Here is a 23,004-nt window from a genome sequence, read left to right on the forward strand (position 1 = left end):
CCCACTTCTCATATCTTACCTATTATGAACTAATGTTCATAATGCCTATCAGCAGAGTAATTATGGTACTGTAAAATAGACATACTAGAAACGACTGTTCTGCTGTGTGTTTGACTACTGCGTAAACAATATTCTAGCTTGAAATGCCTGAACTTGTCATTACTATTCTTGTAGCATTTGGAAATGCCAAGGATAGATCTTGTTTGTACAACACATTAATAAAGCATTTTGTTCTAGGTATTACAATTTGCTAAATGCATGAGATAAGAAAAAAGCAATACAGATGGCCATAAAAGCGGAGTGGTGCAGAGCATGAATGCAGATGTAAACCAGCACTTTAAACATTACGCTGATATTTAAAAGAAAAAGAAAAAAGAAAAAAAGAAAGAAAACAGGAGGGAAAAATTACACAGAATCCAACACATGCATACACTTCACTTCTGTAGTGCAAGGAATTTGAAATATCAGCTTCAGTCATGTGACAATTTTGATATTCTAACATACTTACATGATGTTATATAAGTGTCTGATGTAATTTTGCCTGTTAGTATATGAAAAAATACTTTAAGTTTTTAGAGTCAATGATTGGAATATAGTGAAATTAAGACATTTTTGGTCTTAACAAAATATCCACTTCTGTATTTAACAAAATAGGGTGAAATAGGGAGGGAAAAATAAATCACTCCCAGTTTTGTTTTCCTTTTGTTCATATTTCTTCACTGCTCTTTAGAAGCTTTACATTTTTGACATAGAAGAAAAAGGTATAGCTATCTACTCAGACTTTTAAAACTTGATTTTCTACATCTAAGTTTGAATAACTTCTGAACTGGATAAAAACAGATAATTAAGCTATCTACTTCGGTCTGAGGAAGTGTTCTATCAGATAATTTTCATAATGTGACATTAAAATAYATATTTCTGTTTCCCTCCTAAGGCATATTTTTTCTAGGATAAAGTAGTGATGTGTTTTATACTTTTTTTTAATCTGAGTCTTAGTATTTCAGAATTGGCTATCTGTTTGGTTTTTATGTTCTTAAAACTCCAAGCTGTTAGTAGCTAGAATTGACTTGTTATCCTCCCTCAGTTGTTCTTTAGCAATTGATTTGTAATGGTACAGAAAACTTTTATTTAACGTGTGTCTATGTGCTAGATAAATGCTCTTTTCTAAAGAGCAATGTTATACTAGCCTTCTGGAAGCCATTGATAGGAAGATAAATGGTTACCTTTGAATTGAGTGTTGTACTGGAATCGTGAATCTGATTTTTGAACTTACATGAAATCTAACAAAAGCTTTTAGAAGCTACCAAGTCTGAACAAAACCATTTGTGACCCATTTACTGATTACATGACGAATAACGTGTTTTGGTTATAAGGTGCCTGGAATTGAAATCATCGTGAATAAGAGAATAAAACTGCAGAACATTTTTAACTTTCTTAATCTTTCTTCTGTATGTAGTATGTTCTATCCTCCACAAAATTAACTGAAAAATACATTTTTTTAATGATTTTTCTCTATTAAGCAGTTCCTGTTTTGTTGGTTAGTTAAAATATTTGTAACACTTTCAAGAATGTTGTAAGCAGGTTAGGAATCTTGACTGCACTGTGAACTGAATTATTACCTTGGTTTATTCCAGCGTTGGTATTGTCCAGCCATTTCTATCAGACCACAGTCAGTGATGAAGCTTCTCCGCAGTTCATGTGTGTGCACACTCTTCTCTGTCATAGCTAGGCTTAATTTATTAATTGGAATTTATTTGAGCACAAAATGCTTTCTCAGTAATATTTAAAGGTATGCCTTGGATTCTCAGGTCTTGTTTCATTTTCTGCTCATTTTCTTCCTAATTTCTGGAATCTCAAAGCTTGTTTTGCAAGTCAGTGCACTTCAGTCTGCCCTCAAGGATTTTGTATTTGTTGTTTCTCACAGGCTTTTTGAGTACCCAATACCTGATGTAGCTAAGAGGTTTAAAAACTAGTAGTATACGTTGGAGTCCTTTACAGAAGAATTTATTTTTGCAGGGTATTGTTTTGCAACCAGTTAGCAGCCCAGTAAGGCCACTTGCAAGCAAATGATAACTACCTTGGTTTAGTGCAGCTAACAGGCTTGGGATTAGGCTAATTATATTAGTTTAGTGTTCGGACAATCTGGAGTTACGCAAGAGTGAATTTTTAGTACTTGCAAATTAATGTACAGGCATACTTTTATTTGTGCTTTGGTAAATCTATTCTTGACTCTGTTAAATTATTGGRGAGGACTGATGGGAGAAACAAGCAAGTATGTTCTGGATTGTATGATAAAGCAAAGAATCTATAGAAATGGACAGAACTGGTATTTTCAAGGATCACCAAACTCCTATCCAATGTGAAGTTATAACTATCAGAATCTTACATTCTAAGCCTCCTCAAAATTTCTTCTTTCATATTCTCAATGCTGATTATTTTTCAGCATCTCTGAAGTTCTGTAGTCCTTAATGTTAACAGATAAACGTTGCTTTATGAAGCAATAAAAAAAATCCTGGAGCATTTTTAGCATTAGGAATTGTACTTCTAGGTGTTGATGTCTTGACACATAATGTTTGATTTGGCACAATCCACCTAATATTGTGAGGTGGTATCTCAAGTGGTACCTTCAATCTGCTGGAGAAATCTATTGACTCTTACATACATAGATGGAGAGTTAGGTTTTGAGGGCTTTTTATATATATATGTGTATATATATATATATATATAAAATTTCTAGTGTAGAGAAACAATAGAAAATTAAAATATGGCAGGCTTTAACAAAAGTTACACAACAAAGGAATTTGTCTCTCCTAGTGTTCCATAATGATGGTTTTTGGTGACCCAAGCCAAAATATAGGAGGATAGTGCTTTGGGTTCAGCAATAGAAAACATTTGGCTGATGTAAAATTGTCTTTTTCAAGAACCCTTGATGATTGTTATCTTTGCTGCCTCAGGGGCTGTTGATCTTTCCCTTTCTTTATGATAGTTATGACTGTTCTTCAGATTCTGCAGCTCAGTCTTGAGTTTTCCCATCAGGATTCATTGCCATCAGATTTACTGCTGAATTGCTTAAGCATGAGAGTTCTGCAGGCTTGCATTTAGACACACTAAGAATCTACAGGGAGTTGACCTGTTGTTCTTTTTGTCACAAACAAGTGTGATCCCCATTATTAAAATGTAGAATTGAAGATTAACTTAATTGCAATATAGTATTAATTAAATAGTCCAGAAAAATAGCTGAAATTTAACTTTTGAGTTTATATATTTATGTATAATGAGACTGTTTACTGCAAATTTAAAGCCTCGACATTTTCTTTTAAGTCCTCCTACTGTATCATCTACTGAATCAAGCTTGGTTGCTGAACTTCAAGAAAAGCTTCAAGAAGAAAAAATGAAGTTCTTGGTGCAACTTGAAGAACAAGAGAAAAGGAAAAATGAAGAAATGCAAAACATTAGAACATCACTAACTGCAGAACAGCAGGCAAAGCTTTTTTTTTTTTGATTATTTCTGCTCCCATAACAATGATGTGCTGCTTTAAAGTTGCATGTTTGCTTTTGTTAAGTAATGCTTCTACTTACTGAATTTACATTATTATCTGGAGCTAACACAAACATTAATAGAATCCAAGACCTATAAAAATCTTAAATCTGTGTGAATGGTGCAGTCTAAATGATTTTTTCAGTGGTGCTTTGTTGCTTTTGTTTGTGTTATTAAGCTGGTGTTTATGTGTGTGTGTATATGTGTGTGTGTGTGTGTATATGTGTGTGTGTGTGTGTATATGTGTGTGTGTGTGTGTGTATATATATGTATATATATTTTTTTTACTGAACTCCAGAAAGATATTAGTTAAGTGTGATTTGAGTTAATGATTTGTATTTCTGGATAACATAAACCAAATTTGTTGCAATACTGAAATACTTGGAATGCTGCTTAATGACTTTTATTAGCCTGGACAGATGGGAGTTTGAGGTTCAAAGCAAATGCTCTGTTTTATTTCTTAAAAACATGTCTAGGTACCCATCACTTAAGATACTGTATCATAATACACTGGATTAACAGTAATTATATCTCTCTAACGATTCATGTCTCCCTTTCAAACCATCTTGAATCTCTGAGATTTTGTAGATGAGGGTTCAGTTCTCGAACTAATTCCTTCCAAGTAACAGTAGCAGCTATTATCTACAGCTTTGCTTTTTAACAGTAAGAAAGGATTTTTGTTTTAAACATTTCTACTTGCTTTAGCTATAGTAAGAATAAAAAGGCAGTATAATAATCAGCGATGTTGGTGGATGACAATACTTGGCACAGAGAACAGAAAACTGGGCTGTCATAAAGGAATATTTTTGAAAATTTTGAGCTGCAGACATTTATACTGAAGTGGACCTTACAGAGTAAATATATTAGGAACATTTTATATATTATTAGCTTCTTTCTCATTGGAATCTGCCTTAGTATATCATTTTTCTTATTATATAATAATATTCTTGAATAGCAGCAGAGCATGGAAAGGAAGATTCAGAGGTATAAATAGCAATTTCCAGTGTAAATGTAGAACCTTCTATTTGTTTCAAAAACTTGTAGCAGTCCATGCTGAAAACTTACTGGACTGGCTTTGACAATGATTTAATGCTTGGGGCATTTAACCTCCCCCTTGATGTAGATTTTGCCTCAGTAAATTTAGAGGTGCTATTGATTCTCTTAGTGAATTATGTTAGTTTTGTTATGTAGGCATTTACCAAAGTCTGCTCTGCAGTATGTAAGATGTGTAGCCTGCCACAAACTTCGCAATTTAAGATTGAAAGATGATAGGCATAGAGCATCTAAAACCAGTCAAGGTCATGAGTGGCTTAAAATTCATTTAAAAAAWTTTTGAATTTGTAATTTAAAATGCTTTTTTAATAGATATCTATTAATTTCCATTATCTCTTCAGTTTGTCTCTTCAGCAGAAGCTTAGGGTTAAATAGGGTAAAGGCATAATGGTTAGCAGAGGGATTCAAAAAGCAGAGAGATGCATCAAAGTGCAAAAGAATATATTAGTCTTATGTTAAAAGTTACTCAGGCTAATTAGCTTGAATTCCTATATGATTTCTGTATTAATTGTTCAGCAATAAGTTAATGCATGACTTAATTATATCTAATTCAGATATATTCAGATTCTAGTATATTGTTCTACTGCATTAATAATAATATTTTTGTTTAATGTTACATACTTCGGTGTGGGTGTGTTTTAATATCAGTCTTCGTCCCCATATTAACAGTTTTTAGTATACCACATGCAACTGTGGTATGTTAACTGTAGTATGACCCATTGTATTAAGACACCTTAACCAATAATGAATACTTTTAATGATGATTTCTTTATAATAGTATTACATGTGTATATTGGGGAGGAGGGATGAGGAGAGGGACAGTAGGGATAAAAAAAATAAAACACAGCTGTTACAGAGAATCCTCAAAACAAGTATCCAGACCAGATATCTCTACCAAAGTAGCATTTAAACTTGTTTACTTCCTTCCGTACAGTTATAGGTTAGGAAACTGAAATATGGAATCTCTTTTGTACATTTCTGTTTCTACTTATGTATTTTGTATTCTGTTTATAGCACTCATTTCTTGTTTTGATAGTGTTGCTTTTTGTTTTCAGACAAATTTTAACACCGTTCTGGCAAGAGAAAAAATGAAAAAAGAAAACATAATAAATGACCTTAGTGACAAATTAAAATCACTGACACAACAGCAAGAAAAAGATAAGGGTAAGCAAAGTTGTGAAAAAGTATTCATCTTTTCTAACAGGACAACTTCCTTTAGAGTTGTTCTTGATCCTTGGCACTGCTCTGTGTGTTTTTTTTTTGTTGTTGTTTTTTTAATATTTACTCTTTTCATAGATTTGATTGAAACACTTTCTGAAGATCGAGCTCGCTTACTTGAGGAGAAGAAGAAGCTTGAAGAAGAAGTTAACAAGCTGAGAAGTAGTAATTTTACTCCTTCAGCCTACTTAGCAGCAACCTCAGAAGCTTGTGGAGCCTGTGCACCTGATATTCCCACTGACACAGATAGATTGGTTTCTGACCTTACAGCTGAAGGAAGATTGGACTCCACAATGGAAACCAGCATGATGGCTGTGCAGTAAGTATGGGACATTGCAATAAAAATACAGAAAGCATGCTGTAATTCTTTAGATGTATGTACTGTTGAAAGTTTTAAACACACTAATCTAATTTGTATTTTAATATTCTTTATCCCTCTGTTCTTGCTAAAAATGTTCTTTTACATATGTATGTACAATTACAGTGCCAAAGTCATTGGGAATGCTTTCTAGTGATTTAGAAGTAGCTGAAGTTAGAGGTAACTCTTGGTCCCACAATTATAGGATGAAAACATAAACCTAAGTATATGAAATGTAAATTGAGTGGGAGAAGAGTAGTTGTAATAGTCTAGGATAAGCTAGTTATTGCATGTTATTGGCGTATCTCTTGAACAACGTCTAGCTGTAGGGTGGTGTTTGTTCTCAGCACACCAACCTACTATAGGCACATTTTCTGCCTTTTTTTTTTTCCCCTTGTTGACTTCCATGGAAATTAAGTCAAGTTCAAAGCCTTGATTCTTGCTTTAGATGTACCTACTAGTGAAAAGATGCCTGGATAGTAAAGTCTCCAGTGCTCCAAGAGAAGGAATTATTTCTCTGCTAAAACTTTAATTCTTTTTGTTTCCATTCTCTTAACAAATATACAAAGTTATGCTTCAAAATTCCATACTAAAATGAGCACATGTGCTTTCTGAGAAGAGTAATACAAAATATATGTGATACACATGCATTAAGTAGGATTTGTTACTGGAAGATACTTAGCTATTATCCTGCTCAGTGAAGTAGGAGAATCCATTCAGAATAGTATGACTAGTGAATTCAGAAAAGAAATAGTTGGGAGTTTGTCCAAGGCATTTCAGTTGGAACTTTTTTGCTCTAGAGAAACCAGAAAAACTAGAAAAAACGTAAATTCCTTAGTATGCCTATATTTCTGCCGTAGTAGCCTAAGAAAATTGAAATGTCAACATTTAGTTATTTTTAATAATTTGAGAGCTGTTCTTTATGCTAATATTTTCAACCTTCTGGGAGCATCTCTTGCATTTCTTTAATTTCATTATATTAAGTGTTCTTGTTTTGAGACCCTCTTCTATCGTGGTATGTAAGGAAATTTTGGCTTTGAACTGCAAGGTATTTCTAAATACTCGTAATCATATGGAATTTTTTTATTTTATGCTTTTATATACTTGCGGTAGTTTTCTAGTAGCTTTTAATCTGTAAACTATATCTGCTTTGTCAGGTTTCTTTTCCTCGCTTAATCCCTGCTAGAGCATTAAGACTTTCTAATTAATCTGATAACTTCATGAGTACTGTAGGCTGGGTCATATTATCCRGCATGTGCAGCAAGCCCACTTTGGAGAAAACATCTTGTAATCTTACTGAGAAAAAAAAACGGGGGGAAAGTTCATATGCTTTTATTTCCCTCTTACATCTGAGACTACTTAAAATAGCTGTCTAATTTAGGATTCAGAATTGGCAATCCTGTACAGTGTAACATTTCTGTTAGTTTGAATGAAAGAGGCTTATAATCCCAGCTTAACTCCATTACACCTCTAATATGATTAAAGGGGCCTTTAGCTTCACTTACATGAAGAAATTGGCTGCATCTTTGACCCACCCACTACCACATGCAAATTCCTGTGTGCCGAAAGGAAAGCAAAATAACTGACTGTAGACTCCTGGATACTATGCCTTTACCTAGAATCTTCTTGGAAGATGATTAAGCAATTGCAGCCTCTGTGTTTTCTCACAAAAACAAGTGCAGAGGTGTTAGATATTCTTACAGTTATTTTAAACAATACTTCTCACAACTGATGCTGCCTAACCCAGAGGAGTTTATCCAGTGCACTGAATACCCTTATGGAAGCAAGGATGAAGCAYAACAGAAGGATCTGGAGCTGTGTTTTTCATCCTAGTGTTTTGAAAATATTTGAAAATACTGCAAAATATGCAGAAATGGCCCTGTGTAGCTTCATGAACTGTTTGTCATTTGACTGAAATTTGATTGACCTCTTCCAACAAAGGAAATCTGGTAAAAAGGTTCTACCAGAAAAGACTATGCTGATTATTGAATCAAGGTATCTTTCTATACTCTTTTCTCCCCACTGCCTCACCCCCAGAGTTTCTATTTCCCTGATCATAATGCCTTTCCTTAGCCAACGTATAATAGAATATTAGGATCCAAAGTACTGTGAGCTCTTTTTTATTTATTTTAACAATTAAGCTCCTTGTCTTGCTAGCAAATACATGGCATTCATCTGTGTGCATGAGAATAAAAATAATTTTTGAATGTGAAGAATTATTTTTTAACCAATCCATGTTCTTTTTTTTTTTTAGTGAAAATGTCCATATATCTGAAGAAAAGCAGCGGATAATGTTGTTAGAAAGAGTGAGTAGTTTATCTGTGAGATTAAGCATTACGATTAAGTACTTTTAAAGGGTAATGTGTTTATGTAGTGCTGTGGTCAGTTGTTACGCACTCTGGTGCAGTGTAGTGTCTGCAAGACTTCAAAGAAAGCTTTTTTCTTCTTAATCATTCAAGTCATTCAAAATAATCGTTAATATACTGTGTTTGTACTGGACCTAGTGAAGCCCATTTTTACTTTATTTTGTGTTTATATAGACTTTGTTATAAATAAGTCAGGTGTAATATTTCTTCTTAGTAGTGACAGGTCGTTGATCATGGGAATTTCTGTAGCAAAAAAGATTGAAGTAAAAAATTTTTTTTTTTTTAACTTTTTAAATCAAGGTATCTAAACCACTTGGTTAGGAATTGAGATTGAGTTACCTGTTTCCTTTGCAAACAGGTAATTTCTGCTCTTAGACTGGTTAGATTGTTTTAATTCTATCTGGGATCCATTATAATCTTGATAGCTTTTCTTGTTTTTACAGAAGCAGTACTACTATGAATGTTCTTAAAATTACATATTTCTCTGAAGTCACTGCTCTTCTCATATGCTATGTACTTACTAAAATTAATGTGCGGACTAGAATTGTAAGTCTACACGTTCATTTCCCCACATATACCTTAATTTAATTTTTGCCTATGTTTTGTACAGTTGTGTTTTGAGCATAGCTTGCAATGTGCATTCAGAGTAAAGACTAGATTAATCCTCAGCAGATATACTGGTATCTTTCAGATTCTAGTCATTTTTACCAGTCCGGTCATGTTTCCCTTGATGTCTGGCTCCATTCTGGTTGCCTTTTTCTTGCTTCTTCAACTTGAACTTAAGGAGTTTCAGTCTTTAGATAAACTGATTCTAGAAAACTAAAACCTAAAGTCTGTAATCAGGAGGAGAACAATACTGAATATTGTTTATTAAAATGTGTCAATGTATGATGTAAGTTGCTGGATGTTTCTAACCAAGAATAGTTCCATGTTTTGTTTTGTCATCTGTTTGCCAAGGGAATAGTAGCTAGCAGCTATAAAACAGTAGTACATTAAATTACTGCTGCCAGTTTACCAATAGTTTTTTTTTTCCAGTTACAGAAGGATGAGTATGGAGATAAATGTTTTTTAGCTGTGGTCTTAGCAGCACTTTGATAGCTGCTGAACTTCTAACTTTGTATATATCTTTGTTCAAAAGATGTTTTGATATTGTTTTAGAGCTTTGAACACTATAGTAAATATGTATATTCTATGAGTAGTCAGTGTGGCTCTGGTCATATCAAAATGTATGTTTAAATGTTTATACTGTAAAGGTATAGTAATTGATTAATCTGAGAACATGATTTTATTTCAGACTTTGCAGTTGAAAGAAGAGGAAAATAAAAGATTAAATCAGAGATTGGTGAGTATTTGTGCAATGCATGTTTTGAGTCTTTTTGTAAAAAGAAATAATAATAATAAATTAAAAACCTTACAAATTTTACATTTTGTTAAAATGATAAAATGGCTTTTGATAACTCTTAATAATATTCTAGGTGTTAAGGCAAGTGAGAGGAAAAAAACGGCAAATAGATGTCATCTGATAGCCTTTAAGAGGTACATCAACTTAATAGTTTTTCCATGAAAAAGATTCATAAGACTGGAGGAAAACAACTTTTATTCTGAAAAGAACACAGRCCTATCCAGACTAACAAAAGTAAATTTACTTCTGTTGAAAAAATGGATCCAATTGAATTAACTTTAAAGATCTCAGCTGGTTAGAGCATGGTACTGCTAATGCCAAAGCTGTGGGTTCAATCCCCATATGGGCTATGCTGAGGGTTGGACTAGATGATCTYCAGAGGTCCCTTYCAACCTTACCATTCTATGATTCTAAAGCCAACTTACAAGAATGCAAATGCCTGCACATTAAATGTTAGGAGTAGTAGCAATAATTTAGAGGTTATTCTTGGAGAATAAACATTTGTTTTTGATAGAAGTGTTTAAGAGGATTCTCTTAATTTTTCAAAGTATAGATATGAATGTATATTAAAATCTTGTGAAGGAAAGAGAAAACAGCAACTTTCCATGTGTTGTTCAAGGTGAAGCATACATGCAGGTCAGCTTCAACTTATATGCAGATGTCTGAGAAGACTTTGAGATAGGGCAGAGAAACTGCTGAAGTAGTTTAATTTTGCAAGCAAACATACCCAACATTGGGAGCAGGTGTATCTGTGTCACACTTCTCATAAAAAGTGCTTTTAACTGACAGTCTAAAAATTAAACTATTCTAAGAAAGTGTTCCCAACAGCCGGAGACCCTCCCACCTGCATCTGTCCTTTCTGGGAGGTGTGAAACTTTAATACTGCTTAGCAACTGAAAATACTGACAATCATTTTTATTTTTTTATCTTAAATATTCAAATTACATATCTACATATATATATATATAGATAGATAGATATGTAGATATATAGATACATACACATCTATTTATGCATGCTATCTATTCTCTTAGCCACATGAAAGGCTAAGAGAGCTGTGACTGTTTAGCCTGGAGGAAGAGAAGGATCTGGGGGGGGGCGGGGTCTTATGCACATTAATAAATAAATCTTTTACAAAAGTAAAAGCTTTTGACTTTTTTTTAAAAAAGATGGAATTTCTTGTGTTTCAGTATAAAGCTGTAAAAAGCTTTTACTGTTGTAAAAACTTCTTTTACTATGAAGGTAGTTGAATAGTGGAACAGATTACTGAGAGAAGTTGTGGAGTCTCCGTCCTTGTGGTTATTCAAAATCTGACCGAACATGGTCCTGCACAATCTATTAGAGCTGACCCTGCTGGAGCAGGGTGGTTGGACTAGGTATCTCCAAAGGTGCCTTCTAACCTCAACTATTCTGTGATTCTGTTTTTAGTCAGTGTCTATGAATGAAATGAAAAAGAATATACTGATAGTTTCCTTAATTCTTGATCCTTCTCGATTTATTTATCCACAGTTTGTTCTTGTTAGCAAGTTTCAACTTGAAGCTGAAAAAGTTTCTGTGTGTATAGGAAGTGGACATTTCCTTTGACAGTTTGCCTGGACTGTCCATGGAGTTCTTGTTTTCTTTAAGTGAGCAGATGATACGTAGGAATTGAGATAGTCACACAGATATCAGTTCCTAAAAGTTATATTTAATAGCAGAAGTGTTTGATAGGTTTCTCCAGTTCTGTAGATACTGCCGTTTTTGTCTGGCTAAGGATTGGATCTTCCTGTAGAATTTACTCCCCTTAAACATACAGGTGTGAAGTTATTTTTTTTCAAACTTCCTTTTCTGCACTGAAACTGGTCCATAACAACCCGACTAATGCAGAGTTTGAGAAAAGCTTGCAGAGCTTGTAAAAAAAATGTTTCAGACATGAGGATTCATTTATTCAAAAGGCTAATAAACAAAAGGTATTTCAGCATAGCTTTTAAAAGAAAAAATCAGACACTGGACAGTCTACCAAACCTCTCTGTGGGCTTCCTATATTAAACTTTGGATCTCTGTTACCTGAGAATAAAACTAAATTGAAGAATACCTAATGTTGTGCAAGACAAATGAAAAATTTTTATTGTTATACCAAACAACGTGAGAGAAATTAACAGCTCATTGGTGTCCAAACCAGTTCAAAATCGGTTTTGAAAAGGACCTAGGAATAGGATATCTTTTCAATTCCTTGCTAGAAAATTGGTCATTTCATAATGTTTGTCAGTATTAGAACCCTCATTTCTAGATGTTTGTGGAATTTTCCTCTTGTTTCTAAAGCTGGACTTCTGAAACACTACTTGAATCTTTTCCCAGCAAATCTTCCTTTGTTCCTAACCTTTTAAGAGGTAGCTATTGTACGGATATTCAGCTTTAAGATAGTGGAGTGTATTTTATTTCTTGTACAACATTAGAACAGAAGTTGAGAACTTTGTCTTTCGCAAGGGAACTGGCAACTTGTAGTCCTCTGGGTGTCTCTCACCAGTAACAACAAAACTGAAAATCAGTTCTTATTTTTTGCCTCTTTCTCCTCCTTTCCCTCAACCTTTCCCAGTATGCTTCTAAAACTGAAGTGAACTTGAGCATGTAAATATATATTTTTTTGTACATCAACATTTAAATATACTAAACATATTTATTTGTATCCAGCTACTTAAAATAAGAAACCTGTTCACATCTGTTCTACATAATTGAAAAAAAAAATTAAGGCTCTTGGATTTTACAGCAAAATTTATGGGTTACCTCTGAAAGCAATAAAAAATAAAAAGGAGCTTCTTCTGTATCAGCACTTCTGACACTAGGAGTTCTTTATTATTATTTTATATGAAATACTGAAAATGAAACTTTTTTGTTTAAAGGCTACAAGAAATACCTTCTAGCTAGATTTCTAAACTTTTGCAAAACTGTAAATAGAAAGTTAACTGCCTAATTTGTTCTGTTCTGTTTCTTGAAGTTAAAAATTTCAGAAAAATACAGAAATCAAACTAGTTTGCATTTAATTTAAATTTAAAACTTACTCTATTTTAAAAAAAAATGTAAAAATAACTTTGGTTTTAATGTCTGAAGATAATTTTCAAACACTTTTGACAACAGTGTAAGGAAGTTGTATATACTCAATAGCCTTCATGCTAGGTGCATCTTTTTCAAGGAAAAAAAGCACAGCGTAAATGAGTCAGACATGTCATCTCNAAATTGGGCTGCATAAAGAAAACCAATTGCTCAAAATGCCATTAAAAGTCAAGAGCTTCTGTAGTCAATTTGGATTCATTTTCTTAAAGACTAATTTGAAGAAGTGATAAAAAGGAGTCATGAATGGGCTTCAGCTCACATTAAGACTGGCTGATACTGTTTTCTAACCAAAAACACTAACTGTAGGAAATATAGGTAACTTTGAGCTATAGCTGAAAAGTCATGTACTAAACTTGAAGTACAAATATCCTGGATTTGACTAGCATGTATAAATGGTCCAAGAAGTGAGAACCTATAGAAAACTGCAACATCTTCAATCAGAGTTTCTCCAGGGTAGCAGTAAATTGTGTTCTGTAAGGAAGTTATCAATGGGTAGTCAAGTGTATAAGTTTACATCAGATCAGCTACTCTTATTAACTGGTCTGTATTTGTGCATGTAGTCTTTTGTAAATAGCTTTACCCATTTTCATTTCCTGATATCACACTTACCACAGAAAGTGTATGTATACATGTATTCTTTCCAGTTAAGCTAATATATGGTAGATTCACTTATCTTGGTATTATGGTAGATAGCTTATCCTATTGTGTGTTTGTGTGCCAGTATTAGAGGAATTCAGTGAGATTTAAAGGCAAATATCACGTATATGCGAGAGGGAAAAAAATATGCAAAAACTTACATAATTAAGCCTTTATTTGCTCTTAGTGAATTTGACTCAAGTTTTGTTCCAGGGGTCCTCCTCTGTCTACTGCAGTAAATTTAAGATTGTATGATAGTCCGCAGTAAAACTGAGAGACCATATCGAGTCAATAGCAGACATTTTAAGTGTAATAAACATGTTTTACTATTGGACTCCTGGTATACCAGTGGTTTCTGTGTTAGAATGCATAGCTATATCACTGACTCCTGTGTGTGCTCAGAACAAATACTCAGTGGCAGTGATCTGGAACGCACTTCTCATTGTTGCATGGTGAGGGAGAAATAAGATACGTGCTGTACTTCATAATCAAAAGTAGTTATTAAAAAAAATTGAAGCTACAGAACAGGATGACAGAAAGACATGCTGTTTTCTTGGGTAAATGTAGGATCTGCAAGAATGGACAGGGTTTGAAACCAAGAATGATTTATCTAAGACCTAGTGTTACCTGTAGTATATACTTCATAGCTTGCCAATGTATTATAATTTTTTGTTGTTTTTAGATGTCCCAAAGCATGTCATCAGTATCCTCAAGACATTCTGAAAAAATAGCAATCAGAGAGTAAGTACGCTTTAATTGTCTTATAGGTGATTCTGCCCTCTGTATTATGTAGTTAGAGAATGTCCCAATTCTGTTGTACTGTATGAGATCTGTAGATCATCTCTAGTTTACTTGTCAGTTATTGAGCCATCTCTGTTAAACATTAATTTGAAAAAACCTAGTAACCTACATGGGCCTTTCTTATGTCAGTGGCTTATGTTTACTGAGCTTTGTGCCTTAACAGAGCCTTTCTTTACACTGTTCATAAGGACATTCCATTTACTTTCCAAAACCATAGGAAAATAGGAAAAAAAAAAAAAAAAAGTTGTTCACCCTGTGAATATATTTAGTGCTCTGTTGTATTCCAGTAGAAATTGAAGCTTTCTGAAGTCTTCMGAATTTCTGGCTTAGCTTGAGAGAATGAAAATAAATTAATTATTCTGTTTACTTGAAGTACTCATGCAAAATATAAACAGCTGTCTGTAGCTTCCTTAAGTAATTTATCAGTCTGAGAACCCTATGAAAGAATGGTGTGATTGTTAATAAGTAATAGCAAAAATGCTTTGGAAAGAAAAATGTATGTGCAGTCTCCGTTTTTTAAAATTATTTTTCTCCTTCCTTTGCTGCTCCCAAAACATGCACATGCATATGCACACATACACGGATTRTGTTTCAGAGCATTCTCATGCCCTGATGGTAGATTTGTAGTTATTTTTATTTTATTTATGAGTAAATAGATTACTTCAAACACATTTGTACCTTGAAACAGAAGTTGGAGGTAGAAAAAGGTCTTTGAATTCTGCTACTGAATCTTGGCATAAGAACTTTGTCACTTGCTGCCCTGGTATCAGGAAAAAAGATTTCTTTTTTTTTTTTTTTTTTAATACAGATTGGCCACAGTGTTGCTTTGCTTTTAGTCCTCTGATCAAAGATCAGTCGAATGCTTGATCCCTTCTTTGTCCTGTATACTTAAAATTTTAAGACTGAATGCCTGTATAAATGAAGTTTGTCTAGTCAAGTGAACTTCAGATTAAATAATCAAAAGCATACTTATATACCATATTACAGCAATCATTATCATAAGTATTGGTGAAAATAATTTAAAATTGAAACTTTAGTATGTTAGGTATTTCTGCTTGTTTATATTTTAAAGCAAGACTATCAATTCTTTTGAAAAATCATTTGAGCTGTGGGACTGAGAATAAGCATGTTAAAAACATTTTTTTAAAGGTAGGATTTTTTATTGACATCAGAAAATGTTACTGTACAACTGAGTCTCAGTCTGTACAATAGTTGGAAAAGCATATGGTATAACTAATATTAAATTTCCATGCTTTTTAGCTAATTTCCTTGATTTCTTCAGTTTTCAGGTTGGTGATTTGGTTCTCATCATCTTGGATGAAAGGCATGACAACTATGTATTATTTACTGTCAGTCCAACCTTGTATTTCTTGCACTCAGAATCTCTTGCTGCACTGGATCTCAAACCAGGTGAGTGTGGTAAGTGTCAGATTACTTTCAATTATTATGTCTTCATACAAATAATACTCTTAAATTTCTAACACTTAGTTAGTGATTTTATAAGTATTTTTGTGGTAGATACAATAAGCAATAATACATATAGCAAAAACTGCAGAAGAGTTTACATARTGATTTCCTGAAGAGCTATTTGTTTAGATACTGAACGCTTTTTCAAGCAGAATATTTTAAGTCAAAACCTTACATGGATAGTAATTTCTTGTAACAATAGGAAAAACTTTTGCATCTGCCAATTAAGCTATTTAAAGGCATTTTTGTACACACTGTACATTAATGTGTGTATCTGCATGCGTATTTCTGTTTCTACATATACATACGTATGTACACACACACATATATATTTATACATATATATATATTTATACATATATATATATTTATACATATATATATATTTATGCACACAGGTCATGTAACCTTCCTGTTGAGCCTTCCTCCCCTTTGATGTAGTCAAAGTTCAGAAACATATTAAGCAGGAATTTTAGGGGAAATAGTTAGAAAATATCTATAAACAATTAAAAATTGAGAACTTACAAAACCCAAAATTGCATACTCAGAATGACAGGGCTTTTACCTTGTATTGGTAAAACAATAGTAAGAAAAACAGAAAACAGCTTTGAGATGGTAACTAAATAGGTAAATTTAATCAATCATATTTTACAGAGCTATATATGCAATACTCCAATGCCATAGTTAAGACTGTTTTATATCTTAGGAAGGAGTTCTTCCCGTATGTTTCACAGAGCACATACAGCACAGATTCTTCAACAGTCTTAGAATTCAGTTAGAGCTTGGTGCTCTTTTGGAGACTGTATAGTTATTTTAAAATTATTAAAATTATATTAAAATTCATTATAACTAAATAAATCTATGACATTTGCTGACTGACACTAAGTTCTGTTGACAGCTTCTAATATGCAACAGCATATAGAAACTTACTAATAAGAATGGAAATTCATGCAATAGTTCATTTTGGTTCATAAAATGCTGTATTTTAAAGCATTTTTGCCACAAAAATCTTGAGTATAGGGGAAATATTTTGAAAAAAAGAATTGGAAAAAAAGACATTCATGTAAAGATATTTAGGAAGTTATTTCATTAAGCATTTATTTTAGTCCAAAACATTGAACATTTCTGCTTATTTTTTCTCATTTCAAAAGGATAAGACTTCAGTTTAACCAAGCTAATTTTTCATCTAAAATAATCATAAATATACTGTCTCTTTAGCTTCAGGTGCATCCAGAAGACCATGGGTGCTAGGAAAAGTGATGGAAAAGGAATATTGCCAGGCAAAAAAGGTAAGGAAATAGGAGTGGAAGAAATATGATCTGATAAAATTAAGAGAAAATCAGATTTAATGTTTGTAAATTGTATATGCGTTATTTTATGAGTGAAGATACTCGGGGTTTAAAGTTCTCCCAGGTTCTGCTATTCCTGCTCTGTTTGCTGTTCAGTAAATAGCAAGAGAAAGGGGAACTAGGAAAAAGAGAAGTGAGCAGTGGTTTGGGTGGGTCTGTCAATACTAATGAGTAAATATGTCTGTCCCTTCTTTCTTGTGTGACAAACCTTTCCTCTCACTTTCTCTCCAGATATTAGTGAACATTTCTGATAACCCTCTGCAGTCATATTTCAATGACCTGTACCCTGCAAATCCTAAAGTTTCCTTCAGTTCCTAGGAARGTTTTGGTAGTTAGGTACCTTGCTAGACTCCATATCCTGCTCTGAAAAACGCAAAGGATGGGAATCAGTTCCTGCTCAAAAATACGAAAGTGAAAGAGGAATAACCCTACATTTCTAATTCTTTGTTTTTTTGTTTTTAGGCACAAAACAGATTTAAAGTTCCTTTGGGTACAAAATTCTACAGAGTGAAAGCAGTAGCATGGAACAAGAAAGTATAACACAACAAAATCGTGGTTCATTCTGTCTCCATTCTTTTTTGGCTTGTCCTTCAGTGCTCATTCATCGCTCCGAGTACCAGGCCATCTTTTTATACTGAGGTCGTGTGACAATACACTGATGTACTGCTTTTACTTTTTAACAGGTCACATTTTAGAAATGAGAATTTCATCAAAATCTCTGGCCCTAACTGTTCCAATTTTTTACCCAGATAACTTTAGGAGTGTGGACCAAATGAGTTCATTTTCTCAAAGGGCAGCCACATACAGCATGGCTCATTAGCCATGTTAATTGCTTGTTAAATATACATTAGCTTGTATTTAGGTGTTAAATGTTAGTTACCATTATTACCAGCATATGTCCTTTTGTGAAATCATTATCAAAGTACTTGCACTCTTTAACAAATTCTTTATATGTGTAAAATTCATCAACTATTTAAAGAAGAGTGTTCATTGCATGCAGATAATCATATAATTTTTCTTCAACATGAGTTTGCCTCAGTAGATGAATAAAAATAACTACTGCAACTTGTTTCATTACATGAAAATGCTCTTTAATGTTTAAAAAACAAACTTGTAATTTGATAGACTGATTTTGAAAATCAGTCACAGTTAGATCTGCAATCTTCAAAAGCACTTTCAATGGATTGATCACACAGATTCTGAAAGGAAGACACCTGTGCAGTTTGTTTGACATGAAGCACTTGATCTTCCCAGCAAAACAGAAATCTTGTGTTAATCTGTTTAGAAAAATCATATTGATGAAATTGTATTTCATGGTTGAGTTTCAGGAAAAAACTCATTGTACATTAACCATACAAGAGTCATTTAAGTAACAAATTATTGTAATTGTAAAAGACATGTAGAATTTTAAAACAATAAAGATTTGAAACTGTATGTGTTTGAAGCATCTGTGTGCCTTTTAGATATTAACTTTCTGTAATATACATTAAATCTGTTGCAGCTTATCTGACTACTCCTGTAAAATTTCATTACATAGAAATGAATATATTTTCTCCAGGAGGCATTAATGTTCTGTAACATTCAGGAATTACAAGAATTACCTTGNAAAAAAAAAAAAAAAAAAAAAAAAAATTAAGTAGGCAGAAGTTAATTTTGTCAGCTAATTAAACTGACAAGTGACACTTTTCAAACTAATTATACTGACTATAATTCAAAAATGTAATCTATTCAATGTTCTTTTCTGTCACAATATAAAAATATGTACCCTAAATATGTAACCAGTGGAAAGTGAAATTTTGGATTCAACAATGAACTTATGCCTAGGACTCCCTCCATAGAATTGTTCAACTGTGATTTATCTTCAGAAAGTGGAGAGTGGAGGAGGAGAAGAGAAAGAAGTGATCATGTGAAAATCTCAGTGCTTCTACCTGTGCGTTGCAAATAATATACCTTCAGACTACCTGGTCTACTTGAATACCCAGAAACTCCTCTGTATGCTTTATTTAAAATGTTGTGACATAACAATTTTAAGTTCAGATTTTTTTTAATTATGAAAGACATGGACTTGAAATTGTATCTTATCTTTGATAAACTAAAATAAATCTGACAGTTGAATTCTGGAAAACAATGTCATTTCATCAGGACAGAATCTTACATGATGTTTAGATTTGCTAGATATGGTGACTTTAAAAATTATTCACCAAAAAATCTTCCTGAGGAAAAAGGCACAGTGTTACCATAACTTAGTACTGTCAAGTATATAAGTAGCGTATGAATCTATAGAGAAAAATCATGATAGAGCATTTTTTTTATTACTGACTTTTCGATCTTCAGCTAAATGGGAATTCAAATCTGTCTGAAATACTGATTCAATCTCATTCATTTAGTCAGTTGAGACAGAAGAGTTTAAGGACGTGCAAACAGCACAATTCATTCCTCCTAATATGCAGAGTGTTCGGTAGCCTGGATATCTTTTACTCCACTGACAAAACTTTTTCTATGCTTGGATGATCTCCATAGTACTCTGAATACTATTTATCTTTCAGGGACTAATTATCTCGCATAGCCACCAGGCCTGGCCAAGTTGCAGAGCCACAGAGCTCTTCCATTTCTGGGAGGACTCCTTCACTAGCAGCAGTAGATCTGCATAGCAACATGCAATCTGGCACTACAGCATAAGATTTCACTCTACTGAATAGCCTGTTTCCAGGATAAGTAGAAGGTCCTCCTGAATTTTCCTTACAGAGGGAAGGATATGTTTTTAGAGTTCTTCCAGACTGGATAGAACTGCATATTTGATTATGGCCCTACAGAAACATGCACCCACTGAGACAGTGTGGGCATATTTCTTTTCAGGGCACACAAAAATTAAATGGTTTTCAGGTACTCTAACCTCATTAAGCAGTGAGGCATGTGTCTTGCTATTCGTTATGGATTACATCGGGAAGGTCATTGCAGGCTCTGGGATGGTCCTGAAAGCTTCACTGCTTCTGCCATGACAAAAATGAATTGGTGAGGTGAGTGCAGAACTGTATGCTTAGAAATGAATAGGTTAGGAATTCTTTCATCTTTCTGTCTGTGAGAAATCTGAGCTGTCATTTGAGATCAATCTAAGGTTGTTGATGGACAGATAAAATACATTTAAACTTATATGTGGACRGTAGTGGGAATGATACCCGATGCTGTGAAAGTTTGATTTAGTTTCTAATTTCTGCCTTAAAACAGATAAAAACGTGACTGACATCTATATAACTCAGAAGCACATGAGCAATATATGGATGTGAACTTATAAAGCACCTAAATAAATAGTTCAAAATAAAATACTGTAATGCAAACCACAAGGAGAGAAAGTCCTTTTCTGCTGATATCTGCCATTTAAAAGAATACCAGAATGTATCTATTATTGTTACATGACATCATAGTTTCAGAATATAAATAACCAGCAATGGCTTTGGTTTTTAGGAATATTTGTCATGTGCTTCATTTTATAATCTTTATGTGTATTCAAAATGGAATTTCTGTCAAACAAACTCCTAACATTCAGTAATGATTCTGAACAGTCATTGAAAAAAATTTAGTTTACATACTTTCTGCATGTCGCAGCCTTACTAGTTCTTGAAACTATGCTTGTTTTGTACCACTTATGTGTTTAATCTTGTTCTATAATAATGAAACTTATAGAGCTATACAGTTTGGATAAGCAGAGTATGCAGAAGGGGAAGGGAGGGAGAAGGATAGGTCTGAGATTTTGGGTGGGGGAGGGAGTGTGGCGCAGTGTGGGTGTGTGAAGTTGTGTTTTAAACTTACTGATTACCAAAAATCCACTGCTAATATGTGTTTTATTCATGAAGCCTGGCTTTAGGAACAATATCTATACGTTTTTGAAGCACGAAAAGGAACTTGAGGAGAACATTGATTGAAAACGAACTTTATCCTGTGTACCCAACAGAAAAATGTCCCAACAACTTTAAAGGGCTTTTCAGTGTTCTTGGTAAGCTGTATTCGTTCAAATCCTCTTGTGAAGTATATGGGTTTTTGCACAACTCTGCTGCCATAGATCTTGAGTCAGGAGTTCGTTCTGTTAGAGTTCAGTTGTGGTTCATTTGAATCTTAAGACRGCCTGCAGGTAGGACCAGTGAAGTGCAAGTACCTCACACGTTTCCCTAAGTAGAGTAGGTAAATGTGTTGCATAGCAGGACARAGAAGTCTGTTCTTCCACCTGGGAAAATTCTTTGCCTTTTTACAGTGCAACTTTTCCTTGTTACCTAATATACCAGCCTTTCTTGTTTGTGGAGTCTTAACTAGAGTGGACCACAAAAGTTATAGTAGAAGTGGAGTTGTACTTCATAGTGCTTATTTATTCCTATAGGTTTTCAAATAAGTGCTGGTAATTCTTTCTTCTTAGTGCCAAATTAATAATTTTGGAAAAAAATATATATTCATCACWCAAACTATTGCTTTTTCAAGGCAGACTTGCCTATTAAACTTCACTGRGATATCTCAGTGCTGCATTTGAAGGTCACTGATGTTTTTATATCACTTTACAAGCTGTTCTGCAATCCTAAAATGATGATGATAAATTGTAAATGATGAACAGTTGCTTCCTTTAGCTCTCATTTGCAGTTAGATCCATCCATATTAACTTCATCTACACATAATACTGCAGAGTATTGCAAAGTATAGCCCCAGTACTCCAATTACATACTGGCTAAGAATTCCATTTAGTAGTGTGAGAGCTTCAGTGACTTGCTGAAATCTTGAGGTTACATCTACTTGGCATACATAGATATACTTTGTTATGAATCCTGGGTTGGAACTGGTGAATACAATTTTGAGGAATTTTTAAATTTTCTACTCTTTTCTGGAAAAAAAAAATCTTAGATAAATGCTATCTTAGCTAAATGCTAACATACTTTCATTATGAAATGCTCTTCTGAATTATAAATAAAATAGGCTGCAAAACCAGTATTATTTCTATGTCTATTCCTAGCAAATACTTAATTTTCATTGTTCTATCTGCAGATTAGTTCCATTTCATAATTGTAAAGAAAGTTCCCAGCAATGAATTTGTGGTGAATTATTGCACTGCTAAATAGTTGTTCCACATTTTTGTCTTAATTCTGTGAAACTGATTGTGGGTGGCGGCCTTGTTTGTTCTTTCTCTAACTTTTGCTTGATGAATTAAAGTTTGCCTTTTGCCTATTTATCTTGAAGCTTTTCTTAAGCCTCACATTTAAGAGAAATTGTCACTGTCTCTTGTACTACTTAAGCAAAACTGTGTGAGCAGCAGATTCTTTTGCAGTGAGGGCCCTGATAGTATGTTGCCACATGATCAGGAACTCATGCAGTTCGCCAAGGGGTGTTAAGGGGGAAGCGTTGTCAACACATTTATGTAGAGTGAGAAAGTTTCTGCCCAAGTTCTGCGTACATGAGATGCACCTAAACTAAACACACAAATATATTTATAAATGTGTGTGTTTAGGTTTTATTTCTATATGCTTGTGTGCACACCTGCTTTAATAGATGCTTTGAATGATACTGGCCTAATTGTAGCCAAAGATGCTATATTTTGGTCCTATTTAGCTGTGTAGGAAGCATTAAAGGGCCRGGAAAACTCAGGAAATAACTTCTCAAAAGGGTTTTTCATTGAGGATTAGCTACAAGACTAGGTCTCATATGTTTCTATAACTAAAAAAGGTCTGTTGCTGTTAGTTTAACACTTGGGA

General features: G+C 33.6%; 1 protein-coding gene across 3 annotated transcripts in view; it reads left to right on the forward strand.

Moving 5' to 3' along the window:
• Positions 1-18,712, forward strand: part of RB1CC1 (RB1 inducible coiled-coil 1) — a 68,370-nt gene extending 49,658 nt beyond the window's left edge. For 2 of the 3 annotated variants that reach the window (XM_085313598.1, XM_085313600.1), the window contains 9 exons: positions 3,322-3,481; positions 5,647-5,755; positions 5,888-6,128; positions 8,422-8,473; positions 9,828-9,875; positions 14,344-14,402; positions 15,745-15,881; positions 17,148-17,218; positions 17,741-18,712. In XM_085313598.1, the coding sequence (XP_085169724.1) occupies positions 3,322-3,481; positions 5,647-5,755; positions 5,888-6,128; positions 8,422-8,473; positions 9,828-9,875; positions 14,344-14,402; positions 15,745-15,881; positions 17,148-17,218; positions 17,741-17,818 (955 nt within the window). In that variant the 3' untranslated portion in view covers positions 17,819-18,712. The remainder of the gene's footprint in view (positions 1-3,321; positions 3,482-5,646; positions 5,756-5,887; positions 6,129-8,421; positions 8,474-9,827; positions 9,876-14,343; positions 14,403-15,744; positions 15,882-17,147; positions 17,219-17,740) is intronic. The other variant, XM_085313599.1, reaches the window with a different exon arrangement.
• The last annotated feature ends 4,292 nt before the right edge of the window (positions 18,713-23,004 follow it).

Source organism: Rhea americana, unplaced genomic scaffold, assembly GCF_003343005.1.
Source record: "Rhea americana isolate MKP2758 unplaced genomic scaffold, rheAme1 scaffold_39, whole genome shotgun sequence".
In the NCBI taxonomy this organism is placed as follows: Eukaryota; Metazoa; Chordata; class Aves; order Rheiformes; family Rheidae; genus Rhea; species Rhea americana.